General features: G+C 38.6%; 1 protein-coding gene across 8 annotated transcripts in view; it reads right to left on the bottom strand.

Moving 5' to 3' along the window:
* BICD1 (BICD cargo adaptor 1) overlaps positions 1–13,660 on the bottom strand; it is a 179,869-nt gene that overhangs the window by 76,511 nt on the left and 89,698 nt on the right. For all 8 annotated transcript variants that reach the window (XM_054081239.1, XM_054081185.1, XM_054081194.1 and 5 more), the window contains exon 2: positions 7,018–7,230. In XM_054081239.1, the coding sequence (XP_053937214.1) occupies positions 7,018–7,230 (213 nt within the window). The remainder of the gene's footprint in view (positions 1–7,017; positions 7,231–13,660) is intronic.

Below are 13,660 nucleotides of genomic sequence, written 5' to 3'. Positions count from 1 at the left end.
GCCACAACAAACTGCATTTATCCTGCAGTGCTGACCTTTCAAATCTATTACAGTTGGTGCTTATGAGGAGTATGTGCTTTGGAACACCATGATTTTATGAGCAAGTATAGTATTACAGCAATTTAAAATTATAAACTGTATTTCAGGAAATAAAAGAGTGAATCTTACATGCCCACCTTTGGTTTCGCCTGCAGGAGCAAGTGGTTTGTTGGACAGTGTATGAAATAAGAACCAGAAGAAAGTGTTTGATGGTAACTAAGCAGTAAATAAAGTTGAATAGCATATTTATAAATAAATATTTATCTGTTAATAATGGCACTCAGAAGCAGTCTACACTGGACAGGTCTTACTGCTTATAATCAAAGTTCTTTCTTTGACAGATAAACAGTATCAGCTGCCAGTATACCTGTCCCTTTCAATGCACCATGAAAGATTTTGTGGAATTACAAGTCACAGCTTGCTTTATTTTTCTGTCTCCCAAGACACAAAGAAAGATATTCTATGTCTTTTCAGAAGTAAAGTTGCATGAATGGGGAAAGAAAACACACAGGGCAGAGAAAAATCATTTAATAACCATCAGTATCTAACTCTGCAAAATAGCATCCTCACAAAACCTCTGTACAAACGATGTGAAAATTAGTAACAAAATCGTTGGCAGCAAACACCAGTGACAATGACTCCCACAGTTTTGCACCTTTCGGACTGCCCTGTGTCACAAGGATTTACACTTCAGTGTGGTGTGCTGCTATCTTTCCCCATCACAGCCAATGGTGACAACAGTCACCCATCTGCACATTACTTTTATCGCCTGTCAGGAGAAACCCTTCAGTGGACTTCTTTTACAGGGGTGAAACCTTGGTCAGCATCAGACTGAGGTGAGCAGATGCAGGCACTTGTACAAGAAATAGTGTACCTGATATGAAAACAGAATGCATGGAAATGTGTAAGTAACATGAAGAAAAAAAACAAGGGTGAAAAGAATGGCCTGCAGTGATAATGAAGGGCACCACTTGCAGTCAATCCAATGATGGACCACTGCTGACCTGCACTTACAAACATGCACTGCTGATTTTCCAGAGATCATAAAATCATTAAGGTTGGGAAAAGAACTCTAAGGTCATCAAGTCTAACCATCAGCCCAACATCACCATGCCTACTAAACGATGACCCAAAAGTGCTACATCTACATGTTTTTTTTAACACTTTCAGAGACGGTGACTCCACCACATCCCTGGGCAGCCTGTCCTGATTATTGACCACTATTTCAATAAAGAAGTTTTTTCTAATATCCAACCTAAACCTCCTCTGATGCAACTTGAGGCCATTCCCTCTTGTCCTCTCTCTTGCTACTTGGGAGAAGAGACCAACACCCACCTAGAGCACAGACAAGTAAGTGTCTTCACAGGAAAAGCATTCACACCTAACTGCTTCCAGGAGCTGTTAACATGTTTTTAAAGGGGTCCAGATAAGATGCAATTACACACTGGAGTTTGATTTGAAGCAGGTCAGCAACATTTAATCAAACTTCTTATTTTACAAAACCGTTATGCTATTATATGACAATTAGGATTAAGGTCAATCTGAAAACTTTTCAGAAGGAAACAATATATTTTTAGCATGCTTTTTAGCCTCTTAAGACAAAAAAACGCCACCCATTAGTACCGTCAGTGAAGCAGGGAGAAAAAAAATATGAGGGTGGCTAGGCACCAGCAAGCTGGAAAATCTCCCTTCAGCAGGCTTTTCTAAAAAAAGGTGATAGAAAAGAAAAACACTTCCCAGCAGGTAAAGTGAGAAATTTATATTCTGAGCCTAATTTAGAGCCGGTTGTAGCCAGTTGAAGGAAACTTCCAAAACAAAACAATGTAAATATAGCAAATTAGACAGACTATGCTAATACTAACCTGAATTGTGATAAGAAAGCTCTCCTGGTAGCCTGAAGCTACCCCTCTCCAAGACATCAGTATTCAAACCACAAGCCATGGACATGGGAGATCTGGGCCAAAGACCACGCTCTGAGGGATGGAAAGAGCCTTTGTTGAGGGCTGTTACCTCACAGAGGACTGACTGGTGTCCTGGTCTCTGCCCCAATTAATATTTAAGTATTTCTTATTAAACTTTAATTGAAATAGGGACTAGAAAAAGTTCCCTATTCCCAGTTGAGTGGTTTAGCCTTTAGGCTACAGTCATTCCAATGAGCCTGCTCTCTCTGGCTCTCCCTGACCCACAAAATACTAACTATCCCCTAACAAAGTGGAAAAGAAGCTTCATCTGAAGAAGTAAAGAGCCTGCCAACTGACTGCTAGGGCACTTTCTTCAGAAGGAAAAGTGGATTCATAATGCCTCAGGCAGAGAAGAAATTGGAGCCCCAAACCTTGCTACAGCCAGAGAACCAAAGAGTAGAAGGACATCACTAAGGGATGAAGTCAGGTAGGGAAACATCTCTCCTTGGAGGATCCTAGTAGCACCTACAGCAGTGTTCAATATCCAGCAATAGTGTTGTACGGGACCTCAGTCCAGGCCAGAAGTGTTCCTGAATGTGTCTGGAAACAGAACCTTACACAGGCAGAAAATTTTACAGGTGGCAACTCATGCACCTAAGGACCGTAGGAGCCTTCAGGAGTAGATAACAATTAAATGCATTCTATTAAGGATGTCAGTTTCAGGCCTAAATGCATCCTACATTAAATAGGAAGCACTATGTACCCAAATCCTGTTACAGTCTAACCATAAAGCAACAAAAGAAGAACCTGAAATTATCTATTATTATTTGAATACTAGACAAGTGTTCAAATTTAAAGTTTTTAGGCTTTATTCTAAAGGGTCAAAAATTAGGAAAAAAACTAACTCTTCAGACTGAGGAATTATAATTTCTGAGTAGGAAAGAGCCAATTAGAATTCTTTGAACGTTATATTTAGTATAGAAATATCAATTCTTAATATTTTTTTAGATAAAAGTCAACTTGAACACAATATCTGTAATTTTTTTTTCCAATTCTCATGTATTTTCAGAATGCAGATATGGCTACTTGGCATGAGATTACAATTCTGAAATGCCCACAGCTAACAGTAAAACTTTTTATAATTATTCATTTAGCACAATTGTTCATGCTCTGCATCATACATAGGTTCCCCTCAAAAAAACATCCAGGCTATCACACCCATATTAAAGTCAAGTACAAGATCTTTGTACTGCTGAAGTGAATAAAAGTTATTCACTATTAATTTTACGGGCAGCAAGGTTGCACAATTCCATCCTAGAATTTTTTTTGCCTGGTTTCAGCACATAATGCCTCACCAATTTATATTCTTCTCCCTACTCCACTTCTCAACGGCTCTCGCCCCTGCTTTTGTCCTCCAGAAGCCCAGGTGTGTGCTCTTGCCATGGCCCATTAACACTGCCATCACATAAATCTCCCTGTTCATCTTTTATCTCCTGGACTGCAGGTACCCAGGTGCTGATTTCTTTCTGCAATCCCAGCAGCTACTGCAGCAACAATAGCACAGACTATGACTTTTAACCCTTTGCTTCCTGAATATCATATGTTATTCTTCCTTTCCACCAGTTTTGTTAGGAAGAAAGAGCTGACCCACACCTGCCAGCCTCTTCAGACACAAAAGCATTCATCTACCCACCTCACACAGCTCCTAATTCTAGTCTCATAACACCTACAAACTCAAAATGCACCATCATCTTTCATCTCCATTTTCTAGTTTCACCTGCTTCCTCTCTTTTCTTCATGCTCTTTCTCCTCCAGTTGCTACCTGTTTTGAGTCAGGTGCCACCACAGTAAAACGAACACTCAAGTGCTTCAAATTTTTGTCTTTTATGAGTAATAAGCATTGAAATCAGTTTGTTTGCTTTCCCAGACTGAGATGCAGAATCTCCAGAGACCTGAGCCTGATACATTCCCTTTTATAGCAAGAGGGATCCAGGTCAAGCTGCCCTGCAGACATCAGCTGCGACTATAAGACAGATACTTGCAAAAATGCATGAATTTTTAAGCTGTGGGGCTATGGAATTCCCTAGATTCCTAAAAGCTATCAGCATTCATGTGAGCGTATTCCGATGGTTCTCAAAATGCTCATACACATTCGTGTGACTACAGATGTCTGTGCAAATTCAGAAAGCAGAACCTATTTGAAAGAGAATTCCCACGACAGACTAGAGAATGGAGAAGCACCGGCTGTGTTATTTAGGGATGCAGTCCCAATAACAGAGGTAGCTTTTTTAAAATCTAGCAATCAGTCTTCAGTATCATAAGGGACTGAGTGCATGGATAAAATACCATAAGTTCTGACATCTATGCAAAAATGCTACTTCCAGAGCCACACAGCAGTTTTTCAAACCTTTTATAGTAAGTCTGAAGATGAAAGCAGTGATTGTTTTTTGGTTTAGTTTATAAGTAACCTTACAAAGGTTTAGAAAACAACTATAAAGCATATTTTCTTGGGAAGGTGAAGCAAGGAAGGGAAGAGGCAGGGTGCAACTGAGTGACTTACTTCCAGAATATATCTTTAAATTACTCAGTATAGCAGCTCTCATAAAGACCATCCTTTTTTCTTCCATTCTTTTCTCTAAATGGATTTGAAAACATACTGCTTAAAGAAACAAATTACTTTCTCATTGTAGCAATCTACCTTTGGCAGCTTCTAATGACTGTCTTTACCCCAAAAACGTACCAGATATTTCATTTTAAATATGGGCTTTTTCCTCTTTAGTGCTCAAGATTTGCAGTAAGCTAAGTCTCCCTTTTCTTATCAGCAGTACCCAGTACCAAGCAAAGTTCATGAACATTTACAGTAGAAAGGCATCTCATTTCCACAGGCACTTGGACCAGCCTTAGGATTTACGTTTGGACCAAGGTATGCTGAGCTGGGTCCAAGGGTGATGCCTTTGAGCACAAGGTGAAATACCAGTGTCATTCAGTATGACAAGATTCCTAAGAGCCCAAGGTAGGTGTCAATCATACTCTATCTGTTATTATATTGTAGTAATTAATCATAATCATGTCTGATGTAAGCTGGAAAATTAACTGACTGCACTAATCCTATTTATATTTAAATACATTGATTGTAGTTCCATGAAATGAAAGTTTAACATAGTCAAGGACTCTATACTTAGGATCCAACATCATCTTAATAATAACAAAAGTTATCTGCCTTCTTTTTATTCAAGTAAATTCCTTTCTTGCACTTTAATTAGCTACTAGGTTTTGTTTCTACTTAGCATTAAAACAGGAAATAAAAGTAACCCCTATTGTGAGACCAGCTGCAATTATCTCCAAAGAAACGAGGACAATCGATATTCTAGGGAGGACAGGTACTGAAACTGCCTCATGATCAATAATCATAATAGAAAATGGAAGGGAGATATAAAAGAATCCCAAGGAGACCACAGAGGAAGGATCAAGTACAAAGACAAACATATTTTCTCTAACTTGGTTGTTCATTTGCGACTGAACACTAGAATATTATGATGTTGCTCACCTGCAAGATTTAACCAGATGGTTAGGTAGGTGTGTCAGAAGCTGGACACCACTGCAACAGCAATTACAATCACGTATTTTATTTGGATCTTGTAAATCAATAGAATATGTTTGCTTCTTTCCGAAACCTAAGTTGAATTATGGGCAAGTCTAGTGCAACCATTAAATCAGAGCGTTTGATGCGAGAGAAGGACCCAGGCCTTGGGAAAGCCTGTCCTAGGGATTTCTGTAGGTTAGGAGGTTGCTGTTCCACTCCACCAGAGAAAATATGACAATCTGTGACAATTTGTTAAATTCACATGAAAGAAAAATTTTGCAGAGTCACCTAGGAATGATCTTTTCCAGCAGCTGGACAGTGGGGAGAGCCCTTAAGTTCAAGCACTCTTGGAGAAAGGAGGTAAGACGTGCAGTTACTTCCAAGTGCTGCCTTCCCCTGCATGTAGTTGCTTTGTTTAGATAACAATCTGTAGAGTTTTGCAAGAGAAGCAGTAAGATTGTTATGAACAAGGAATGATCAGATATATGTGTATGTGAAAGCATTAGAAGAAGTGGCAGATGGACAAAAGAAGAATGGGCAGACTCCTGTGCAACCTCTCAGACATCCAGACTGCAAAAACAGCCTATACCCAGGGAAGGAGACTAGAGCTATGAGGAACCCAGGACAGTATCCCTGGACAGTATCCCTTATCCTCCATTTCACCGTAATAAATGCTGGCCAGAGCAGCAGGACACATATACCTTAGCGAGTGTATGACAACATGAGCAAGAGCCAATTTGCTAGGAAAGCTGAACAAAACGAAGTCACTTTCCTCTCGTGTATGGTCTTGCATTGAGCTTTGCTAAACAAACGGTGCAAATTAGCCATCAATGCAGAAAGAATAAACTAGTACAATATGATCAGTCCTCCACTAAGTGGGATGTAGAAGCACTAGTAAGTTAAAAAAAACCTTCTGTCTAAACCTTCCGATTTCAGGGAAAATAAAAGACAAATTATTAATATTAGCAATTTCCCCACTGAAATTAATCAATAACCACGGTGTCCCATAAGGCAAATAACTACCTTTGGCTTCCTTATGGTTGCCCATTTTCTAAACATGAGCATGCACCTTAATTTTGCTTTACAGGATAAGAAAACTGGGGAAAGCTTCATCTAACCTCAGCCAATACCAAATATCTAAGAAATTACGTGAATGTGGAGGAAGAGAGGAGTTGTGTTAATATCAGAAGTGTGAAGAAAACGTGTTTATGTAAAATTCACTATATATGTAGGTGCTATAAAATATGGAAAATGCTATGGGTACTTTGGATATTACAGCTTCTTGAATTGGGTTTTGCTATATTTACAGTGTTTTTTAAATTGTTTAAAAATACACATTTTTTCCTTTCTAAATTATGGCCTCTCAGGCCAGGTGGTTTCTGGGTTGATCTCAGACAGGTACGTGACCATTTTTACTTCTTATAGTATTTCCATGAGCCATGCCATCCATGATACTCCAAGAAAATTCAAACCCTTGTGCACACTCCCATTTACCTCTTTTAAGTCTTGGACGATAGCAGTGAGTCTCTCATTCTCTGCCTGAACATTGGTGACCACCGCCTTGCTCTGCTTCAACTCATTCTGCATCTCCAAAATCTTCCCAAGGTAATAAGCTTCTTTTGATGCAGACTCCTGGAGGAGAGTTTCTTCACGCGTTTCACCATCTTCAGCTACTTTGCGGTGAATTGAGAAGGACTGTCCAAATGCCTGCAAGAGTAAAACAGTGCATAGTATAAAACTACCGAAGACATAGAAAAATTGTCAATAGTAATGAGCAGCTGCATAGCCAGCTGGAATGAAATAGATCTGTGTGTGAGTCTCAAACTTTGACCTAATAAATAACTGGCTTAGAAGCCTCCTAGCAGCAGAGGGTCACCATCTCATTTAGCTGAAATGAAGCATCTTGAAACTGTTCTCATTTGCCGTATGGATTTATGGACCCTATCCAGAAGACTTCCACTGAGATCAAGATGGTGCTCTGTTAACTAGCCATTAATTAGTGCCAGTGTTTAATTTTCCTGCATGAGGCCAGCTGATAATTCATCAATTGCCTTTTTCTCTTGTTCTGCAAAATAAATGTGCAGTTTGTTTTGTTTTAAAGCGTATAAATAGCTGACAACTCTTTCTAAATTGTTTTCCACTTTCATCATTCTTTTACTATAAGAGCTGAATTCACAGTATGGAAAAAAGCTGCTTATAACTTGAACGAAAGATAAATGAGGTGAGTACTAAGCAGTGACCACCTACACCACTGGAAAACTAAACATTAATTCGACAGACCCCTAATTTCATTTGCACTCTGTTTTCTGCTACTGAAGAGAAGAAAAGAAAAAAATGAAGAATTCAAGGTAATTTTCAGTTATTCTCTTCCTCTTCTTGTTGCTGGCTTAAAGTGATCGGGTTAATAAAGCAATATTTCTCAGCAACAATTTCTGATAGTTTTTTGGACAGCTCTGAAGAAACCTAGAAGAAAGCAAAGTACAAGCGACAACAGAAGTAATGATGGGGATATCATTTAGCTATGAAAGACAGAGGGGAAAAACCTGCAACAATATAATAACATAAAAAAATAATGTCACTACACAAGATCACCTATAAATAAAAATAAAATAAAAATATTAATAAAGTAATATATAAAGTAAAATAAAAGCAACCCCCTTTTTTATTTGTACTACCTTTAAAAACAGACATTTGTTGACAATGACATGCCCTAATTTTGGAAAAAGCCAAAAGAAGGCCTCTAATGTTAAAAATATTTAGCCTAACATCGGCAAAATCTCTCTCATATACCTTACTTGAAAGATATTTGTTTGAAAGCCCACAATTTTAATTTTTTTCCCCGATACAGGGGGGACAGAGAGATAAATCACGGCAATACATGTTCTTCTATTGGGAAATTCTCCCCAAAAGCCTAATTTCTACCGAGTCCTATGAAACCACAAAGCAGAGTATACATTTGTACCCACTGTAACTAGTGGCCTCCTTTGCTTTCCAATCAACTAGAACTACTTGCCAAATGAAATCCACTGTTTTAGTGCCATGATTTATAGCCTTTCAGAACATGTTCTAAGTTTTACAGGCACTAAGACCAAAGAAGAAACTTCAAAGCAAAGCCCTGTTCAAAAACTTTTTAGTTTTTAAGCCTACTTCACTTACAGAATCCTGTGAACTCAGCATTAAAGGATTCTAAAAATACTCAATAATGTATTAACCCAGCTGTCTTCTCAGAAGACTGCAAGTTCCTGAAATAGCAAGCATCAGCAACTTGCCGAATAGGATTTTCCAAACAACAAGAAATTCAATTTAATGAAACTGTTAAGCACGAATTCAATCACTCTATCTGTGAATGTAAGACGACCGTTTCAAGAGCATTGTTAATAAATTATATCTCACTCTATAAACTTATATTCCATGGCTAACTCTTCCTAATTTGAGACTGAGCAAAACATACAAGCCTAATAAAGACCCAACAAGACAAATGGAAAGGCCATGTATTCAGGAAAAAAAAAAAACATAGCAGAATAGCAGGTAGGACCAACAGGGTTATAGAATCTTATGAAGAAATGGGAGCTGGAGCCTTCTCTACCAGAGATCTATAGTTAAAGCACTATGGGTAAATACCAGTACATAGCAACAATGGCCTTCCAGGTACATAGCATATTTTCCTCAAATGTACTTCAAAGATGCATTTTAGCATGTGGGATGACTGAGAATGGCTATGAATACCCATTCTGGGGAGGCTGCACACCATAACGGAAAATCACTATGTATTTAACATTTCCTTGTACCTACATATACAGAAAATGTCAGAGAAATTGATTCAAACATTTTTTTGCTATCAAACCAACTCTGAACATTACTGCATATTATACTGTTCAATTTCTTTCTTAAACTGTTATCAATATATCAAAAGACAGGAGAAGGAAAGAATTATGCAGATCCGTGCAACAAGGAAAGGAATATGAGACACCTTTTAATTGAAAAGCAAGCAAGAACTCCTGCTTCTGTATTTCATGGTCTATATAGAACACCAAAAAGTTTAAACTTCCCAGATATACCCACTTAAGCCCTTACATGAGATTGATCACTTTTAAATTAAGCTGTACATCAATGTTTTTCAGCTGGTAGACAGAAATTTGTTCTACTTCGATTTTAGATTTTAGTAATTTGCCTAATATGTTCACTTATTTATAAAATCTTACAACCTTGCTATGATATAGACATTTCAATTATCTATGCACATTTATTTCACTAAAGTTACCCCTGTAGCGGGAAAAGTTAGCCACTTGAAAACCTTTTCAGGTCTACTAACTTTACAACAGGCACAACGGTCTTCCAACAACCACCAGTTTTCAGGTCTGGATGTGGCAATGTGCCTCACACCACCACTTCCCACAAACACCCACATCCAGGGAGCAGCACAAATGGGCTGGAGACTTAGAGAGCTGGAACAGCCCATTTCAGCCTTCACAATTACCCCCCTGAACATGTTAGACAGGAAACAACCAAAAGGTCCCCAGGAGCTAGATGCAGCTGACACTGGCATCAAGTATGGAAGGAAGAAATAACAGATGAAGGTCAAAATATCAGAAAGTGTCAGCCTGAACTATAGACTAAAAAAAATTCACTTGTGTTTGAGTGAATCAGATACAAACTGATTTGCTGAACTTATTTTATGGTATTACATATGGGAATATACCAACCTGCTATGGAAGCCTAGAAGGGGAAATAGCTTTCATTTGATACCACGTGACACTAAGGAAGAGGAAGAAGTACCACGCAAATGCAAAGCAGGTGTCCCCTGTGCTCACCACTAAAGCAGGCATCAACATCCAACCAAAATATACGTAGTGAAGATATATAGTTTGGCTCCTGGGGAGATGCTGCTCCTGTTTGGCTGGTGTACCACAACAGCTTCTTCCTAAACAAAATTTCAGGTGAAATTTCCATCTCTTCATCTGTATTGGTAAAAGTACATCAACACAGGCAATGGAGTTCTCTAAGTGAACCATGAAGAAGTAACAACAGAGGCACAGACCTGTGGTTGTAACTGTGGGAACAGTGCCCAACACACCTGTGCTGTTTCTATGATAGTACTTTTAATTGGTGCAGTACTGTATCTTGCAGACATAATTACTGCAGTCCTTTTCAGTATGGTGCTACCTTCCGTGGTGTGGCGACTCATTAAAACCACTTAGAAATCACTACTGGTCCCTTTATGGTTTCTATTCCCTTGAGAAACCCCCTCCCAGTCTAGGCACAATAGCTGAAGTCAGCTACAAGGACTGTACTAACAGGCAGCAGTCTGAATTTCACCTTATACTAGTCCCATCATCAAGACTTTGAAAGGATGCTGTTCACTGAGTTAAGAGACTTTTTTTGTTAGTTAGTCATAAAAGCCCAGTAACAAGACACCATTAAGCACTTTATAGATATATATATTCTGTGACCTGAGAATTGTCTAAGAGTATCACGACTTTTTAGGTATGTCTTAAAAATTTGAACTTTGAGAATGATAAAAAAGTGATCAAAACTGTTTGACTGCACAATAAAGGATGGCAATAGTGGGCACGAACAGGTAAGAGATCAGTGGAAGATCTCATGGAAGAATATGTAGCTTTTAAGGAAAAGGCCATTTCCATTGAACTCTAAATAACCCCAGATGGAAATTCCAGTATTAGAAGCAAAATAGCACAGGGTTATAAAAGAGCAATAGAAAAATGTGACTGTTCCAAACAATATATTTAAGAATGACAAATATATAACAAATATATGACAAGTATAAACTGCAATAGGAAGCTAATGTGCAGTGAGTGACATGAAATGATGTCTGTAAAATGAAAATCATATTTATCACTTAAAGGACAAAAAAGGGACGCCATATGTCTAATTTAGGTGTAGAAAGCAGTACATATGCAAAAGATTATCTCAAAACATCAGTAGGTAATGAAAGATGCTATTTCTAAGTTTCAGTTTTATTTTTACTAGCCACCTCCTGGGGCAGGAATTACGAAGTGTTTGCATAGAAACACATTCTATTAGTCTGCGATGATGAATAAGCAATAAAATACGACCTGACTGTTCTCAGGGCAAGCAGGATGCCTATCTTTATGGCTTTAACATTAATGTGGATTTTCCGATGCATAATGCAAGAGCATTGAACTTGTTCAAAGTATTACCTATTCCAGCTGCTAATTTGCTGCCAGAGCATTTAAGTTACAATAAATATGTGAAACTTCAAGTGGAATGGCGTGGGGAGAGAAAGGGTCAGATGGGAATTCAAGTCTAGTCATTGGTGTGAAGTAGGAGTGAGCTGTGGGGAAACTACTTTGCAGCTGCTGGTTTTGATTACTTGTTTGTTTTTAAACAACTCTGGGACACCTGAATTGTTGGAATGGTGTTCTTTATCCTCCAATTAATGACAGTGGAAGAAGATATTTTTTGGATGTGTGATGTGTCATTTTAGCTCTGTTCTTGTGGCATAGGGAGGGAAGAACACAGTGATGTTGCCTGTCCTTGAAAAATTTTCAGGTTTACATTACAATGCCACTGAAACAACGGGTTTTAGAAATAGCTTCCCAAAAGGTTGGGAATGCATATATAATAGTGTAGGAAAAATAACTAACTTGAATGTTATGTGGTTGACACTTGGCTTTATTTTTGATCTCACTCGTAGATGGACAAGACCTTCTAAAAAGGTCTAGAACTAAGTCGCTTTTCTCTTCAGTGTGTGTGTGAGTTTTATTTAGCGTCAGTTGATCCAGTCAGCTTCCTTAGTGTTGAAGCATTAATTCCAGTTCCAGGCAAGAAGACCAAATCAGAAGAAAATCTAGTCTAGCTTAGAACTAGAACCCAGTCGAGAAGCAGAACTAGAACCATAACACAGTCTAGAACTAGAACCCAGTCTAGAACCAGAACACAGCCTAGAACTAGAACACAGTGTAGAACTAAGTTGCTTTTTTCTTCAGGGTGTCATTAGTTGATCCAGTCAGCTTTTGATGTTGAAGCAAGACCAAATCATAAAAAACTAGAACGTAGCCTAGAACTAGAATGTAGCCTAGAACGTAGCCTAGAAATACAACGTCGTAGCCTTGACCATAGCCTAGAATATAGCCTAGAACATAGCCTAGAACTAGAACGTAGTCTAGAGCTCAGTCTAGAACTAAGCTGCTTTTCAGTATGGCACCACTTATCTTGTGGCACAACTTAATCACATGCAATTCTGTGTCTCTTTGTCAGATAAGAGATTACTTGTATTTTAAGCTTATTTCCCCTCCTCCTCCTCATTCTCAATTCATTAACCAAAGCTAAGGGTTCTCTGACATTTTTCTGCTAAGGGGCCACCAGTGGCAAACCTAGGTCTGTAAGGAACAGAAAAGCCAGCTGAGAAGTGGGGCAAGTGGCCAAGAGGTGCTAGCCTCTAGCCCTTCCCTCAAAACCAGCTGGTACAAAACTGCTCCCCTGCAAGACATGTCTAAATAGAGCCACATCGCATTATTTCTTTAAATTACCTCTGATATTTTACACCTTGCGCACCTGAACACTGCTGACGTCAGTCTGCAAGTAGCAGTTTCTTTGCTAGTAAATCTAAGCCAGCATTCAGCCTAACAATGAATCTCTCTCCATTGGGCTTTTCTTACAGGTGTATGCTCAGTTCTGATCCCTTTGCTGTTTGTCATTTTCTGTTCCCTCTCACTTTGGGTACAGAGATTGTTCTGGCTCTTGGACAAGGACTGTGTTTTATTCTTGAAGAACACTGATTCTGAACTTGACTCGTGTTTATCGTCAGTGCTACAGTGCAAACAACAAACAATGCCCCTGCAGAAGTGACTGATGGGTTCTAGTCATGCTCTGTTTTCTTAAAAAGTGGGAAAGTTTTATGCGTCTAAAATTTATCCATAATTTAGATTAAAGCTTTACATAGATGACATGACCTCCTGATGTTCATTTAAGAAGGCTGAGAGAGGTCAATAGATTTCCTTTTGGAATACCAAACTGAAGTGATTAAAATTTTCAAATGCAAATAATGGGCATATTGCAACCAAAACACAAACAGATGCACATTTAGTCAAATTAATGAGAAAAGAAGGAATTTAACAGATATTGTGTACATGTGAGATGGACAGCCCATGCAGAG

This window comes from Cuculus canorus, chromosome 1, assembly GCF_017976375.1.
Source record: "Cuculus canorus isolate bCucCan1 chromosome 1, bCucCan1.pri, whole genome shotgun sequence".
In the NCBI taxonomy this organism is placed as follows: Eukaryota; Metazoa; Chordata; class Aves; order Cuculiformes; family Cuculidae; genus Cuculus; species Cuculus canorus.
This window is presented reverse-complemented; position numbering and strand designations above follow the sequence as displayed.